General features: G+C 43.1%; 1 protein-coding gene across 1 annotated transcript in view; it reads left to right on the forward strand.

Annotated features, from left to right (window-relative positions):
• Positions 1–15,889, forward strand: part of Sema2a (Semaphorin 2a) — a 1,147,864-nt gene that overhangs the window by 1,025,969 nt on the left and 106,006 nt on the right. The window contains exon 6 of the mRNA XM_071589072.1: positions 6,369–6,639. Within this exon, the coding sequence (XP_071445173.1) occupies positions 6,369–6,639 (271 nt within the window). The remainder of the gene's footprint in view (positions 1–6,368; positions 6,640–15,889) is intronic.

Here is a 15,889-nt window from a genome sequence, read left to right on the forward strand (position 1 = left end):
GAGGTGTTGTACAACCTTTTGAAGGAAAGTAGAATGGGTTTCGTGCGGGAAAGTGTTTTTACGCAGAATCGATGCTCTCTCGTTAAAAGCTGCAAAAGAACCGACCCAAATGGAGCGTTTCATAGAATTATATTACCTCTCGTGTTTGCACAGAATCGCTTACCGCCACACTCTCTCTCTCCGCCCCCAACTCACCCGTGGTACACCCCATACCTACTCTAAATCCCGAATACAAATTGTGTATAATGAACGCGAGGCCGGGTAATTCTTATAGGCATACTAGAGGGAAAAATTTTTCCGTTGGGACCATTCTTATGGAATCGTCTTCATCCCCCTCGTGTTTCTTTTACTCTCTCTCTCTTTCTCTCTCTCTCTCGCTTCCCCTAATAATTTTATTTTTCATTACTCCTACCTAACTCTCCCTCCTTCTCCGTCACTTTCCCTCGCTCCTCCAACCCCCGCCAACTGCCTTTGTTCCAAAAAAGTGCAGTTTTGAGACAGAGTCTTGTTAGCTTTTCTCGAATTGGCGCATGTGTGTGTGAGTTAGTGAGTGTGTGTATGTGCGTGTGTCGGTGGAGAGACTGCGATAAGGGAAGCAAAGAGTGGAATCTAAATTGGATCTGCGGATTTGAAGAAGGGAGAGAGTGAATGAAAGAGAGGAAGGGGGTCGGGGAGTCGGGTCGGAAAGGTGGGGTGGACTGAGCAGGGATCACTCCTGTTTCAATTTTCAAATTCATCTCCTAAGTTAAATTAGTTCGCGACCACGTATCCAATCCTATCTCTCACCCGTTCTTTCTCGCCTCACCGACCCACCCCTCCCCCTCCGCCTCAAATCCTATCTTTCCCTCTCTTTTGACTCCTCACACCATCCATACTCTCCCATCTCGCCTCTTCAATTCCAATCCAACTTTCTCTTTCTTTTCTAAAACCTTTTACGACTCCCCTGTTTGACTTCCAAATTCGACGAAGCGATGAGTAATTTATATAAGAGGAGGAGACCATCGGGACGACGGACTGAGAGTGCCATCCCTTCAGTAAACGTTGGTCGGGAGATAAACTAATTCGTCGACGAATAATCCTTTTGCATTGACTCCACATCTACCTCTCTCCACACACACAACTCCTCTCTTTCCATTCCTGACTCAATCTCCTCCCGGAAACTCCCCGTTCTCCCCGATGAAATGGACCAAGTTTTTTCCACCTTTATCCTATCGACGTCGTCGAAAATGAAGCTCAATTGTCGGGCGACGCAATTACACGCTCCAATGGAGATAGGTCTGTGCTCCCGCGCGTAGTTTCGGATTCGAAGCGATTTGTTGACCCACATCAAGTTCTAGTTTCTAAAAGACCATTATAAACTCGCCGGCCGCACCCCCGCCGACCCCTTCCCCCCTCCGCTTCTTTCCGAGTGATAGCGCTCCCTCGCAGCTAAGCTGCGCCCTTCCATTAAAATCCCCCATCCCTCCCTTCCCGGTTGTGCGCTTGCCAGTATCCCGCTGACCCCATAGTGAAATATATTGCAAAATCTTGCTCAATTGGGAGGTGGGTGTATACCGTATTGTCGATAACACTTGTTACGAGGGTATGGACCATGCGGTTATCGATCTCTGCTCGGTGGTATATTTTATTCCGTGTGTACGTGCCTGTGTGTGAGTGTGTGCGCGCGCGTGTGTGTGTGGATGTGAATTAACGGGATGCGGAATTCTTCGCGAAGAATTCGAGCTTGACTTGCAAGCATCGGTGCGAAAATCACATTTTGGGTCTCTTCCCATCGCCGCTAACCTTGTTTTCACGGATATTTTTCGCGTGTACTGAAAAGATAAATTGTCTCCAATGTTTTCTTTAGTTTTTGATTCTCTCTCTCCCTCTCTGTCTCTCTCTCACTTCATCTCTCTTTCGCTCCTCCTCATTCTCTCTTAGCGTACAATATACATGTTCATTCTTGCTGCATAGTCCGGGTAATCAAGGTTGCGGTCCCCAATGTACTCCCAATATAATGAATGCCGCCCGTCCTGTCGAATTGAACTTGGAATCTGTGGATTTGGTTTCAAAGCAGCACGAGATTCGAAGTAGTCGAGGAAAAATCGAAGATAATTCCATACCGTGTGTAATATTTACTAGTATATTCGACAATGTTACTTATATGTGATGTTCTTTGCGGTGAAATTGTAGCAAATGATTTGGAAGTGACAGTGTCATGCCTAGTAATTTAAAATCTGATAACAAACAATATTGGAAACGAACGCATGTTTCGAATAACGTTCAGTTTTTGTGCAATTCCAAGAAAACCATTTTTTTCTTTTTCTACGATTTCATAATAAGGCTCCGTTGTAGGTGTGGTTATCAATCCATTCCTAAAGATTCTTTTGGCTCCTCAGTAAACACCACTTTATTCCAGTTTTGGAATTTTCAATAAAACTTGGAATGCCTTATTTCAAAATGACAAAACCAAACCAATAGTTGAACATTAACCCCCCAGGATGTAAAATCAGTCATGGTGGCTTAGAAGCCCGAAGTTAGCACATGGAGAAACAATTTCCCAAACGTACAGAGACTAAGCATACATTTAGTGGCTTGGTGTGCATATAATTATTTTTTCAAGGGCTGATAATGGATGTTTCTCTGCAATAAAGAGTGGGCAAACTTGTTTTCTTGTGAGATTTGAAATTTTGATCCGCGTGGTGTACTTTGGTGTAGTAATAAACCTTAATCTAACTTTATTTAATGTAAGAGGTTACTTTTCCTTTCGTTACGAATTTTTTGAGATTTGTGTTTCCCGATTATAACATGTAATAGACATTCATTATTGACAATTAATATATAATTTAAAAGATGGAACGAGATAGTGCTAGCTAGCAAAAAAGTACTAGCGAACAAAAATAAAAAGACAGGAACACACAAAAAAAGAGAAACGCCCACGTTTCCGAAATTTCGGTGGTCAAACCACCTTTCTAAAGTGAGTGAATGAAGAACCTGATCTGCAGTTCCTTCTTTCTCTCACCAGAGAAAGGTGGTTTGACCACCGAAAATTCGGAAACGTGGGCGTTTATTATCTTTTTTGTGTGTTTCTATGGTCTTATTTGTGGCTAGTGCTACCTTTACATACATTTTATGTATATATACGAGGGTCATCCGGAAAGTAGTACCCGTTCGTGCCGCATGAAGTGCTGACGACGCGAGTAGCCGCTGGACGAGGTCAGATAGCTTCAGTGGCTTGTCTGCCTTCTCTGAGCCAAGTTGCGTGACGCTAGCATTGCCTGTGTTGTTTCTGTGATTGTTTACAATGTTTAAAAAAATTGAGAACGCCGCCAGTTGTGAAGTGAGGGCAGTGATTAAATTCCTCAATGCAAGAAACGTTCGCCCACGTGATATTCATCGCCAATTAAAGGAGGTGTATGGAGACAATGTAATGGACGAGTCGTCTGTTCGGCGGTGGTGTCGCAACTTCAACATACACAGGGAGGGGGAACACACACGACGATGAGCGTTCGGGGAGACCGTCTGTCATTACAGACCAACTGGTGAGCTCAGTTGACGAATTCGTGAGGAACGATCGGCGCGTCACAATTGATGACATCTGTGAGCATTTTCCCAATGTTTCTCGAACAATTGTTCATGAAATTGTTAAACACCATCTGCATTATGCAAAAATTTGTGCAAGATGGGTCCCTCGCGTATCTCAATGAGCTGGCGGCGAAGGACTATGCAGCAGGAATACAGAAACTTGTCACACGTTATGACAAATGCCTTAATTTGCTTGGAGATTATGTTGAGAAGTAGTTTAAAGTATCCTCTTTCAAATAAAATTTTTTATGTTTGTTAATATTTACTTTTGTGTCTTTATTTCACGAACGGGTACTACTTTCCGGATGACCCTCGTGTGTGTGTGTGTGTATATATATTTATATATATATATTTATATTTATATATATATATTTATATATATATATATTTATATTTATATATATATATATATATATATTTATATATATATATATATATTCATATATATATATAGTATATATCTATATATCCATACATGTATGTTTATATATAGTCCAGGGAGTAGAGCGTTGGACTACTGACCGGAGGGTCCAGGGTTCGATTCCCAGGCAAGTCTCTGGGCACCTGCAGCTCCACCAAGCTATGAGATTTTTGGGGTACCAGATCTTCCTGGGAAACCATAACCGGTACAGGGAAAGGAACTGGCCTACTTTGGCACCTATCCTGATGTGCGAATTTCACACGTCGTCGGGCTTACGAGGTGAACTCTGCCATCACCTACCAAACGGGCCTTCGGGTTGATTACTGTGTTTATGGTGTAATGGTTATACATTGTAAATGTATGTATAAATGTATAACCATAAAACCATAAACACAGTAATTGATACATATGTATATATTTTTTTTTCAAAATTATACTTAAATCAAAACAATTATGCCATGATTGATGAGATTCATTGCTTGGACCATGGACTCAAGCTAAATACCGTGGAATGGGTTTAGTATCCCTTTGACCATTTTTTTAAATTTTCTCTAATCTGCTCAATATGCACAGCGCATCACGTAATTGAGTAATCTTGGGATTATCAACCCTCTCTTTCAATTGTATTTAATATTTTTATGATGGAACATTAATCCCGATTTAATAATGCGGAAGCGTAAAACGTTCCGGTGAATTAAATAAAATATCCCGTTCACTCATGGACATCTTAATAACCTCAATCATCCGGATTGTGACAAAGAGATATCAGGTTTGGCTTAATTGCCAATTTAAAGTCGATCTCTGATTATGAAATAACATCACTGTCGGAAAGCAGCGTGGACAATTCGTGAGCAAAGTTTGCAGCCGTAGCTTTAAAGTTTAGCCTTGCGCTAATCGCACCGACTCGCCGGGAAGTGACTATCCTTAATCAAAGCCGTAATGGCGTAATGAGTCGGAGGAAGGAATTTTTCACGCGCCTCCGCGAGCATCCCCGTTATTACAAGCATCGTCTCGGACCACGCGACTGCCGATGTACTGAATACTTCCCCCACGGGGACCGTCCCGGAACTGCCGACTAGTTATCCGGGGAGAGTAAACTAGCGCGGTGATCCCCTCGGAGCGAAGCAACCGGTTTACCATCCCGGCGTGAATAACACAGGTCGCTCGCTCCCGGGTTTAGATGTGGGTAGATGGGGGGAGGGAATGGTGGGAGGTGGCGGGAGGCCGCATCATCCCTCTCCGCCCCGTCCCCCGCCAAGGCTCGGTATACGGACTCTCTTCGGCATATTAGCAATCATAGCCTCGGGCGATTTCCATCCTTGCCCACGGATGAGTGGTGTGTCATGATCCCGAGTGATGGAACGGTTGCGCAAAAGGGAGGGATAGGGACGTGGCGGAAGTGGTGAGGTGATAACTAAACTCGGATGGGAGAGAAGGAGTCCGAGGGGCCGCGGAGAGTTGGAAGGGAGGGTGGGTGGAGGCGACGGAAACGATTGGGAGGGTGCTCGAGGGGGGCGCAAGTGATCGCCGGCGCCACGCCCAGGAGCGGCGCGCCGCCGATAAGGTGAGGGAGGGATGGGGGTGAAGGTGGAGGGGAACGTGGGTGGGGTAGGCAATAGACGAACGCTCCGTGCATCGATTTGAAAACCCGCTGATGTGATTAGCGTTTTAATTGAAAAAGCAATCGAACCGTTGCGCGTGCATCCGGAAATTACAGGGACTATTCGCATTCTCCCTCCCTTGCCGACGAGCTCTGAAAAATGCAATCCGAAGAAAAAAAGAAATTTAAAAACACACACACATACTGGATGGGAGGGGGAGGGGAATTTCCTTCATGGTTTTATGCGCATGTGGAGTGGATTTCGTTAAAAAAATTGACGCGGAGCGTCGGACAGAATTTTGAAGTCGTCCCGGAGCCACGGTGGACCGGTTGGATCGGCGGACAGATTGTCATCCTTTCACTCATGATTTGCTAAGTCGGCGAATGGCTCGCGTTGACCCACACAGTATGAATTTCATTTCATTCCCTTAGTGGTAGTTTGCAAAACGAAGATGTCGCTGCTCTTAGGGGTTAATTTGCCTCAAGTTCAATTATTATTTTGCGCCATAATTTTAATATATTTTTTCTGTTTCATACACTTGATATCGATGTATTCATCAAAATATATTATTCCACAGCAAGAGTAAAAGGTGTGTACTGACATTTGACAATATGAGAAGTCTTTATACCTGTTTATGTAAGCATGAAAAGAGATAAAAACTTAAAAATACATTAAAAATCAAATTTCTACGTCGAATGTCTACTTTGATGCATAAAGAAACTTTCACTATCCCTCACTGGTAATGATCAACCATAATCATTCAATGTTTTGTCTTGTTCCAGTCTAATCTCACCCACCTGGCCCGTCATGAGTATGTGCCCGGAGTTGGGATGGGCATTGCAAAATGCCCTTATGACCCCAGTGACAATTCCACAGCTGTGTGGGTGGAGAAGGGAAATCCAGGAGGGCTCCCTGGTCTGTACAGCGGGACAAACGCGGAATTCACAAAAGCGGACACGGTAATCTTCCGGACTGATCTCCACAACTTGACAACGGCGCGACGCGAATACTCGTTCAAGAGGACGCTTAAATATGACTCCAAGTGGCTGGACAGTAAGTACCTGAGTACAATTTTTTTAATAATCTCATTTTTATTTATAAAAATGAGTTTATCACTTTCAAAGCTAAGTGAAATCTCATCAGTGAGACCAGGAACACGGTAAGCATAATCTGGTTTTCACATTTTTTTTTCTTAGGTCACATTCTATGCATCCCCTACCATTTACTGAAAGCTCTCAAACTTGAATTTCTCTTTGGTCGCAATTGGCTAACCAACAGCAAGAAGTAACCCAGTACTTACTAAAGATTAATGCTCTAAATTTAACAAAATTATCGAATTTATTAAAAAGATTTCATTTCACCCTGCACGCCTTCGATGTCTGCCAGTATAAAATGTAAACTTTCATATTTAATCCGCTATTTATTACGCCTATTTCTTGCACCGAAGGAATTTGGATGTGTTAGTTCAAGTTTGTTGTGATGGGTATTACTAAATCCACAGTTATTTTGATACTTCCTTAAATCAATCTCGTTAAATATAATTATTTTTGCGTATTTTTGAATGTTTGGGGCGTTAGAATGTCGGAATATGATTGTGTATCCATGGAAGTTACATGCAAATTTGCAATGGGTTGCGTCAAGTACGTGGTACTAGTGTGTTGGCTATGCCCAGTTATTACGGCGACGAAGTTCAACGCAGTGCTCGAGCATTTGACGGCCTCAGCGGCCGACATCAAAGTGACTGAGAACGCCGTTCCATCTCCATTCCGTCCAAACTAGAACTCTCAATTTCGGCGGAAACCTTTTCTGCTGCCTTCTTCATTCCCCAACCCTCTTTTTCTCTTCCCCCCACCCGTTCCCCAACTCCCTTTTCATCTACCCTCACCCCTTTCCCTAGAACTCCCATCGAGTCTTTTTTTCTCTCCCACAAACTCTCCCGACGCGCGGACTGATTCCATTCCCCCCCACCTTCGTCATCACCAACTCTTCTACCGCTCCCTTTTCATCGCTGCCCCTCTCCCGGAAACCCTACATTTCCGCGACAGTGAGTGACGACGCGCTTGTTAAAGTGGTATTGCCGATCGAATCGGATGCGTTTTCCTCCCGAGGTTGCGGCGCAAGACGAGAGTAACGCTTGTGGGAGGAGGAGGGAGGATCGTGGGAGGGCGTTTGACGGTGGGGCAGGTGGGGAGGGGCTTGAAGGCGGGGGCTCAGGGGGTGGGCGGGCGTAGGAAAGGAGGCGGAGGTCGTGGATGCGGCGGGGGTGTCATATATTGCGACGACGGATCGGAGAGGGAGGCGACATCGGTATGACGGGCGGTAACCCAATCTGCGTGCTCGATCAGGTCGTCCGAAGGGCCGTGAGTTAATCGAGCAGTCAAAGCAAAAGGGCCGTCGCGCTGCTCCCGTTGGCGACCATTACTCCGTCAAACATGGGGGAGGAGGCCTTGCATTCACTCTCCGGCCATCACCGTCAGCTCGTGCTTACAGATTCCGACTCCGATCGGTCGGCGGGCGGGGGAGCCTCAAATCAAAAGGATTCCTTCCTCCATCCCCCACCTCCCTTATTTGACCAACAACCCCCACCCCCTGGAGACTCACTTTGACCCACACCCCTCTCTCTCTCTCTCGACTCGAACTTCACTTGACCCTCTTCTCCACTTGAGTGTGCAGGTAGCTGTGTCTCGTACCCTTCCTTTCCAAATTCTGCCGCCTGCATCTTTCAGGCGCACCTCAGTAATGACGTGTCATGAGGGAAACTGCTCCCATACTCTCTAGGAGGCCCTAAGGAGAAAAAAGACGAAATCTCGATTTCTTGATTATATTTCATTTCGTTCTGGGTCAATCAACGATCGGCTTCGAATGAATTCTCACCGTTTACCTCCTCGATGAGACGATTTTTTTTCCATGCCGAATACCGTGCGCAGATTCCCTGTTAAATTCTTTCTCTTCCCCGCTGTGAGCGAACTTTATTTTGTTCCATGTTGTTGACCTAATTAGTTCGATCGTGAAGTCACGGCTAAATAATTTGCATCAGGCAGTCTTTTTAGACGATGAAACAATGAAAAAAGGACATACCATGTTTACAAATTATTAATCAAACGGTCCCCACTTCCCCTGGGTGTTCTGAAAAAAAAACACGAAAATCACAATTCAAGCCTTGAACAAACAAACAATGGAAATTTCAGGGAATATGTTCGGTTTACCTTTGCTTCTTAAATATTAGGGACGGAGTTATTAGGCGAATCAATCAAGACTTGTCATATTTCAAGTTTTTTTCTTGAATCTGAATTCAAACCCTAGAGTTCATTTCTGAGAGCTATTAATGTTACTTTACTACCATGCATTATTTTCACCTGGTCTATTGATGTTCTTCAAACTTTAAGTCGGGATAGGTTTACAAAAATCCTTTCATGTATATTACTACATTTTATTAATTCATTGATCTAATTTTTTGAGCGTCACAACTGTGGAAAATTGAAATGTTGGCTTAGAACTTTCTGACAATGTCGCAAATTTATATACCGTGAATTTTACATTAAATAAATCAATTAACCTAGGGTATTGTTTGTATTGGGCGATCCTTTATTTTATCGTAAACAATTATCTCTTTCTGCGGTATGAGGATGATTTTTTCGAAAATTGGCAGTAATTTTTAGAGTTTAAGTAATTCTTTATCCGGAACGTATTTTGCACGTCTCTGCTTTATCCTCACCGCTTTGGCAATTTTTGCCCTGCGGAGAAAACCTCTTGATTTTTTGCCCCCTAGGAAATTTGTGTCCCTGAGCAATCCTCACCACAATCAGACAGTATAACGAAGATAGCAGTAGTCGTGCTCGTTCAAAAGAATTCCGCTTTGTATGCCTAAAATGATGTTTTTACTCTTTTAAAGTTTCCTTTCGGTTTTATTTCAAATAGAGACGCGGGACTTTTTAGTGTTATCTTTCTCTCCGTCACGAATGTATGTGCATGTGCTTTTTTCTTCCTATTTTCCACACTCTGCGGAACCAAGTGCGAAAGAAGCTCCATAGACGGAAGTTTGTCCCGTCTTAAAGTGCCATGTCCGCCTGCTTTTCTCTTACTCCATCTCAGGACGAAATTCTTACGCTTTTTGTAACTTCTTAAAACAGCCTCGGGGGCGTCGACAGCATCGTTGAATGTGCGTCTTCACGCACCACATGGCACCGACAGAAGTCGGATGAATGAAAGGGACGAGAGAGCACAATGGGAAAATGACGGTGAGTGAGACTGCGGATGAAGTCAGGCTCCGTAACTCCACGGTCCTTCGCCTATTCCACTCACCCTTCCTCCCAAACCTTTTTTTACGTTTCTGCTGTTCACCGAAGAATTCTAATCCACGTGGGAGAAATTCCTTTGATATTCTGCGGTTCTTGGAACGGATACGTAATTTCTTGCGTACTAATGACCGCATTTCTGAGGAAAACCAGCATCAATCCAATATAATGTAATGCTATCCGCCTGTATGACAATTATCTAAGTTGTAATACGCTTATTTGTTCTACTCGTCATTCACAAATCTTAAATTTCTTTTGAATGAAATATGTTTCTAGAATTTTATAGCACTTCTTGTAAAAGTGCATATTCACTTGCGTAAAAAACTATAGATAAAATATATGGAAAATATTTCCTTCGATGGTGAAAAGGTATCCCAGTCTTCTCCCAATTTTTCACTTATTATAAAATCTGATTGAAATCACTGTCGAAGCAGTTAAAACGTAAAATAAAAGCGCTTAGATGTTCTTTTACTTGGAGTGTTTTTAAACAAAACTACAGGTCAAGTACAGATTCCAGGATATAAAATTAATCCCTAAAATTTCTGTACACAAATGCTTTAATCTTCAAGCTTCATACGCGTTCAATATATTTATTTAAATCTCATGCTCAGGGTTATTATTTTGTAATACTAATTTCCACATATTCGATACTAGTATCATTCTGTTAAATATATAGTCGCATAATTGGTTTACTACACGACTACATATTACTTGAGATGATATTAAAATATGCCTAATTTGAGATCACTTTATATATTTTCGTTAATTTTATGCTTTTAATAAAATGAGTAATCAACATAAATTATTAATTTTCATTCATAAATAATCTTCCCCAATTAATTGAGAAACTCCTTTGAAAATCGAATCTCCTTGCACCGCTGAGTTACCCCGACCTGCAAGTAATATATACAGGGTTCGTCCGGAAAATAAGTGTACTGATTTTTTCCCGCCGCTCCAGGCGCGCCCAGCACCGCTCTGACGGGCTGCGATTGGAGGCGGGTATGTTGGCAAGCGACGCTGAAAAAGGCAGTCGGCTCTGAGCTGTGGTGTAGTGAGGAGCTCTGTTAACGCGAACCTCCACGCTCGACCCACGTCACGGAACGCGATGCCGAAGTTTTTGGAGCAGCGTTATTCCATCAAATTTGAGGTAAAGCTTGGGAAATCGTCTACCGAAACTGTCGGTATGATTAACCAGGCTTACGGGGAGTCAGCCATGTCCAGAAACATGATCTTTCGGTGGCACAAGATGTTCGTGGAGGGCAGAGAAGAGGTCGACGACGAACCACGGCCTGGACGCCCATCAACGACACTCACCGACGAAAATGTGCGAAAAATTCGCGATGTACTGAACTTTGATCGTCGTCTTAGTGTTCGGATGATAGCAGAGCAGTGTAAGGTGCCAAATACAATAGTGCACGAGATTATTAGGGAGCAATTACAGATGCGAAAAATTTGTGCAAAGTTGGTGCCGAAAGTGCTCAGTGATGATCAAAGACTCAATCGTTTGGAAATCGCGACACAACTTGCGGATCACTGCAAAAATGATCCACATTTTTTAGAGAACGTTGTTTCGGGTGACGAGACGTGGATCTTTGAGTACGACCCGGAGTCGAAGAGACAAAGTGCGGAGTGGCACACCCCATCATCACCCTGTCAAAAGAAAGCTCGCATGAGCAAATCTCGGATCAAGGCGATGCTCATTGTCTTTTTCGACAAAAGGGGAGTCGTCCACTACGAATTTGTACCTGAACGACAAACTGTAAATGCTGCATTTTACGTCCAAGTGCTCGACAGGCTTCGAAAACGAGTCGCCCGCGTCCGGCCAGCGATCAAAAACATCTGGCGGCTGCATCACGACAATGCGCCGTCTCACACCGCGCTTGCCGTGTCGGACTTCTTGGCCAAGCACGGCGTGGCAACGCTGCCGCACCCGCCCTACAGCCCGGACTTGGCACCACTGGACTTCTTTCTGTTCCCGAAGATAAAGAGGAGTTTGAAAGGAAGGCGATACGGGACTTTGGACGCCGTCAAAGAGGCCGTGACGACGTGTCTTCGAGAGGTTCCCGATGATGCCTTCGCGGGAGCGTTCCAGGAATGGGAACGCCGCTGGAACAAGTGTATCGACTCACAAGGGTCCTATTTTGAGGAATATTAGCTTAAGATATGTAAAAGTGTAATAAATTTTTTTTCCTGAGCTCAGTACACTTATTTACCGGACGAACCCTGTATGTTCAAGTATGTTTTTTTCTTATTTCAGTTTAAATTTGCCATTAATTTTTTTTGGAATAATGAAAACAAACGAGAATAAGTATCTTCTTCTTGTCTTAACTTAAATGTATTCAAGTCCTTAAATGACTTTCCGTGTAAAGTCTTCATCGGCACGTTCACACACGGAATCTGTAATCCTCGGACAAATTATAATAAAGCAAATCTGGCGATACGGATTTTTGACGTTTAAGAGTCAGTCAGCACTCTTTTTTGGAATCACAGCTAAATTTTTGCGCATTCAATGAAATTTTCTCACCTTTACATTTGAACCAATTATAATATCTTATGCCTTAAAAAATAGTTTGTGACGTAGGCAATAATGCCCGTAGAATGGGAACGCCGAGATGTTCCATAAATTATGATAAATACATCCATATCTTGTAAAGAATATGTAACCGATAACAGATAAAACGGTGCGTGATGATAATTTGGTGAATATGGCAATCTTCTCTCTGAAATCAAATAGGGTTTAATGCCCTCACGTTTTAAGTAATTTCATAAATATTTTGCAGGTTTATCTTTCGATACGAATTCATTTTATTAGACTTTGATGCAATTTACGTTTATTATAATTCGGTATAAGTTTTCATTTCTCATCATCATTACAATTTAAAATATTTCCATAAAATTTACACACCCTTTCCCGTTATGGAAATGGAATTTACAGCTTAATTTCGATCTTGGTGAGAGTGTAATATCCACCAAATTGCTGGATTGACCTCGATTGTTTTACTATTTCTCCGTGTCATTTACCAAATTATATTCATTTGTTTCAATTTTTTACATTATCCGACATCGGAAGAAATGTTTTGTTTCGATTTCATGGAAAATTTTGAAAGTTTGCCCGATAATATCATAATTTAAATCACTGCGATGGATCAACCGTCTCCGCGAACCCTTTCCAACTTTTTCTTCGTCATCAGTTCCGTTTCTACCTCTCTCATTCATTCCTGTGCCCATATCTTGGCTCTATATCCTGAATTCGGATAGCTTGATTGGTCCCTTCCTTGTTAAAACCCTTTCGGGGACTTTTAAAACGGACTGGTGCTGCTTCATGCGTCAAACTGTGAGATCCATCTTTCAACCTTGAAAAAAATGGATGCTAATAACAGTTGAATTGCCTCAGAACGGCGCACTTCCGACTCCTCCCCATTTTTTTTTCATTTTCTCTTTCGTGCGCATTCCCACCCCTGCCCACCCTGCAGACCTTGTCCTCCCGTCACTTGCCCTCCTGGCACCCGCATCCCTACCGCTCTCCGTCCCCTCCTCCGACCCCCGGGTTTACCCCACTTCCTCCTCTCCCTCCCCTCCCCCGCTCATCTCCCTTCCCTTTTTTCAATTTCCCACGACACCTCCACGCCTACCGATCCGATCCGAGTACAGCTCCACCCCCCCTTCCTCCCCCGCAGTCATTATCGCTCAGTCATCGACCCAATTATCAAGGGCGCAGATTTCGAATGAAGCTAGGCTTCCCTTTTCATCGACCTCATCCACCAGCATGCCACCAGCTACCCCGCCCGGTCCCTCGACAATTTTCTCTTTTTCCCTTGGATGCACCACCTCACCGCTTGTCGCTTGGTTGGAGTGGGTCGTGGGGGTGGGCGGGCTAGGGTGAATCTTCCCTTTCCCACTACACCGGTGCATTCCCTTCCCTCTCCTCCGAACACCCTATATCGTCCGCTCCCTCTCATAAGCCCTTAAATGTGGGTGGACGGAGGCGGCAAAAACTAGAGGCTTTCCAGAATATCAATGAAGCGCAATTTGACACAATTTGCCTCCAATTACTTTTATTTATGAATTTATTAGTAATCAAAACGAAGGATTGGTTTGATAGGAGAGGATAGAGAGAATCCCCTATGGAGAGCACGCGGCATTTGAAATTCTAGGTTAGGATTCTTTCATCATGCCAGATGCGGTTTTCCGTTTATTTTGAAAGTCAAAAAATTAAAAAGCTTGGTAGACGCTCTGGGTTGCCGAAGACTTTATCTAAATTAGAACCAGTCTACATACCAGTCGAAACAGAACCGTCTAAATATATTTAAAGACTTTGAAGGGTAACGTTTTCCGGATTCAAAAACGTTTCGTAATTTCTATTAACCGTATGGTATGAGTTTTTCAATTATCATTGATTAAATCGGTTTCATTTTGACATCTATTTTGCTTTGTGTATTCTTATGTTTTCTTCCTTCAATATTTTTTTATTCAATATTTATTTCATTTTAGATAATTATTGGTTACCATTGAATTAACGATAATTCACCTTTGTGTTTAGTTAAAATTTTTATGATCATTCCGCATAATTTATTGCAGTTCCACAAAATAACCCAAACTCCATGTAGCCCATTTCACATATCCCCTTCCACTGAAATACCGAAGTGAATCTCACAATGCTTAATCTTTCTAAATTTTAAAGCTATACTTGTGAAGACCTTTAATGGCGTGCCTAACGGAATCTATGGTCGTTGTAAAAATGTTTCATGTCATTGAAATATTTCATTTTCTATATCTACGTCCGCATTATGTTTTGGAAAAGTTAAACATCCCCCCCCCCCTGGGTTCTTCCGATTTTGGTGAGAGTTGTTGCCAAGTGTGCACACAATGACATGATATCCTGCGAGGACCACCTTTTCGCACCTCCGACTCCTTCCTCGCAAGACGGAAATGAGTCGGAGGTGCTAAGCCCGGGGCTCGTGGGCTCGCAAAAAGCCAGAAGCCCGGTCAGGTCCTCGTATACGATAATAGTATTTCCTGGCGACCATTGTGTCCCCTGAGACCTAGGGCATAGCTGAGTAGAATTCGGACGGGAGATGAGTGGAGGAGCGAATAGCTTCCGTGGTTTTTATGTCTTCGGTGACTCGTGCCGGTATCAAAAGAAGTTAATGGTAGCGATTTTTCCCCAGGACTGTCCTCTTTTCTCACTGTGGCTGTCCAGTGAAGTCGTTGGGGTGCTCCAGTTCGTGACCGTCCGACGTAGATTCGTCGATCAAAACTGCTACTTGCCTGCCTGGAGCATCTGTGATAGGCTGTTTCTGTCGGCGCTTCGATCTCGACTATTACCTTTCTCTCCATTTTCCTTGTTGTTATTCTCTTGCGGAACTGACTATCAGCCTATTCTTGCGAGGTGAGAGGGAATGGCAGACTGTTGAGAGGAAATAGTCGAACGAAGTATACGTCCTTCAAATGTGGATTCCTAGTATTCAGCTATTATTTCTTGACGTCTAACTTCCGTATACCCTCCCTCAGTCTTATATAAAAGGCGCTCTGGTAAGCATGTGTCGATTATTGTAATCTCGAAAAATATTTTGTTGAACGTTGATCTCTCCTGTTCTACTGTTGAGATTATGGCTGTCGGTTTGTGTATCTGCTTCAGTCAAATATTAAAACTTTCATGAATAACGTCCAGTTTAAGACACTCGCTCGAGGAGAACGCGGATAACTGATTAGAAATATGGTTAGGATATGGTTTTCAAATTCTATTTAAAGCCGCAGTAAAATTAATTGGGTGTTTGAGGCAATTTTTAAGGAATTACGTTTCCAAAAAGGCTTTTATTTTATACAAGAACAATATGACTGCAAAATAGGTTAACAGTAGAATTAGTAGCCATAAATTTAAGAATCAAAAGCATATTTCATTTCTCGCTCTATCCAGAGAATTTGTCAGTCTCCTGATTTCCTTGAGACCCTACGGTTTTAATTGCGATGGCACAGAAAACGAAACGGAGGTTAAAAGCGACAGTTAA

This window comes from Hetaerina americana, unplaced genomic scaffold (genome assembly GCF_022747635.1).
Source record: "Hetaerina americana unplaced genomic scaffold, ioHetAmer1.1.p SCAF_32, whole genome shotgun sequence".
NCBI classification, from domain to species: domain Eukaryota; kingdom Metazoa; phylum Arthropoda; class Insecta; order Odonata; family Calopterygidae; genus Hetaerina; species Hetaerina americana.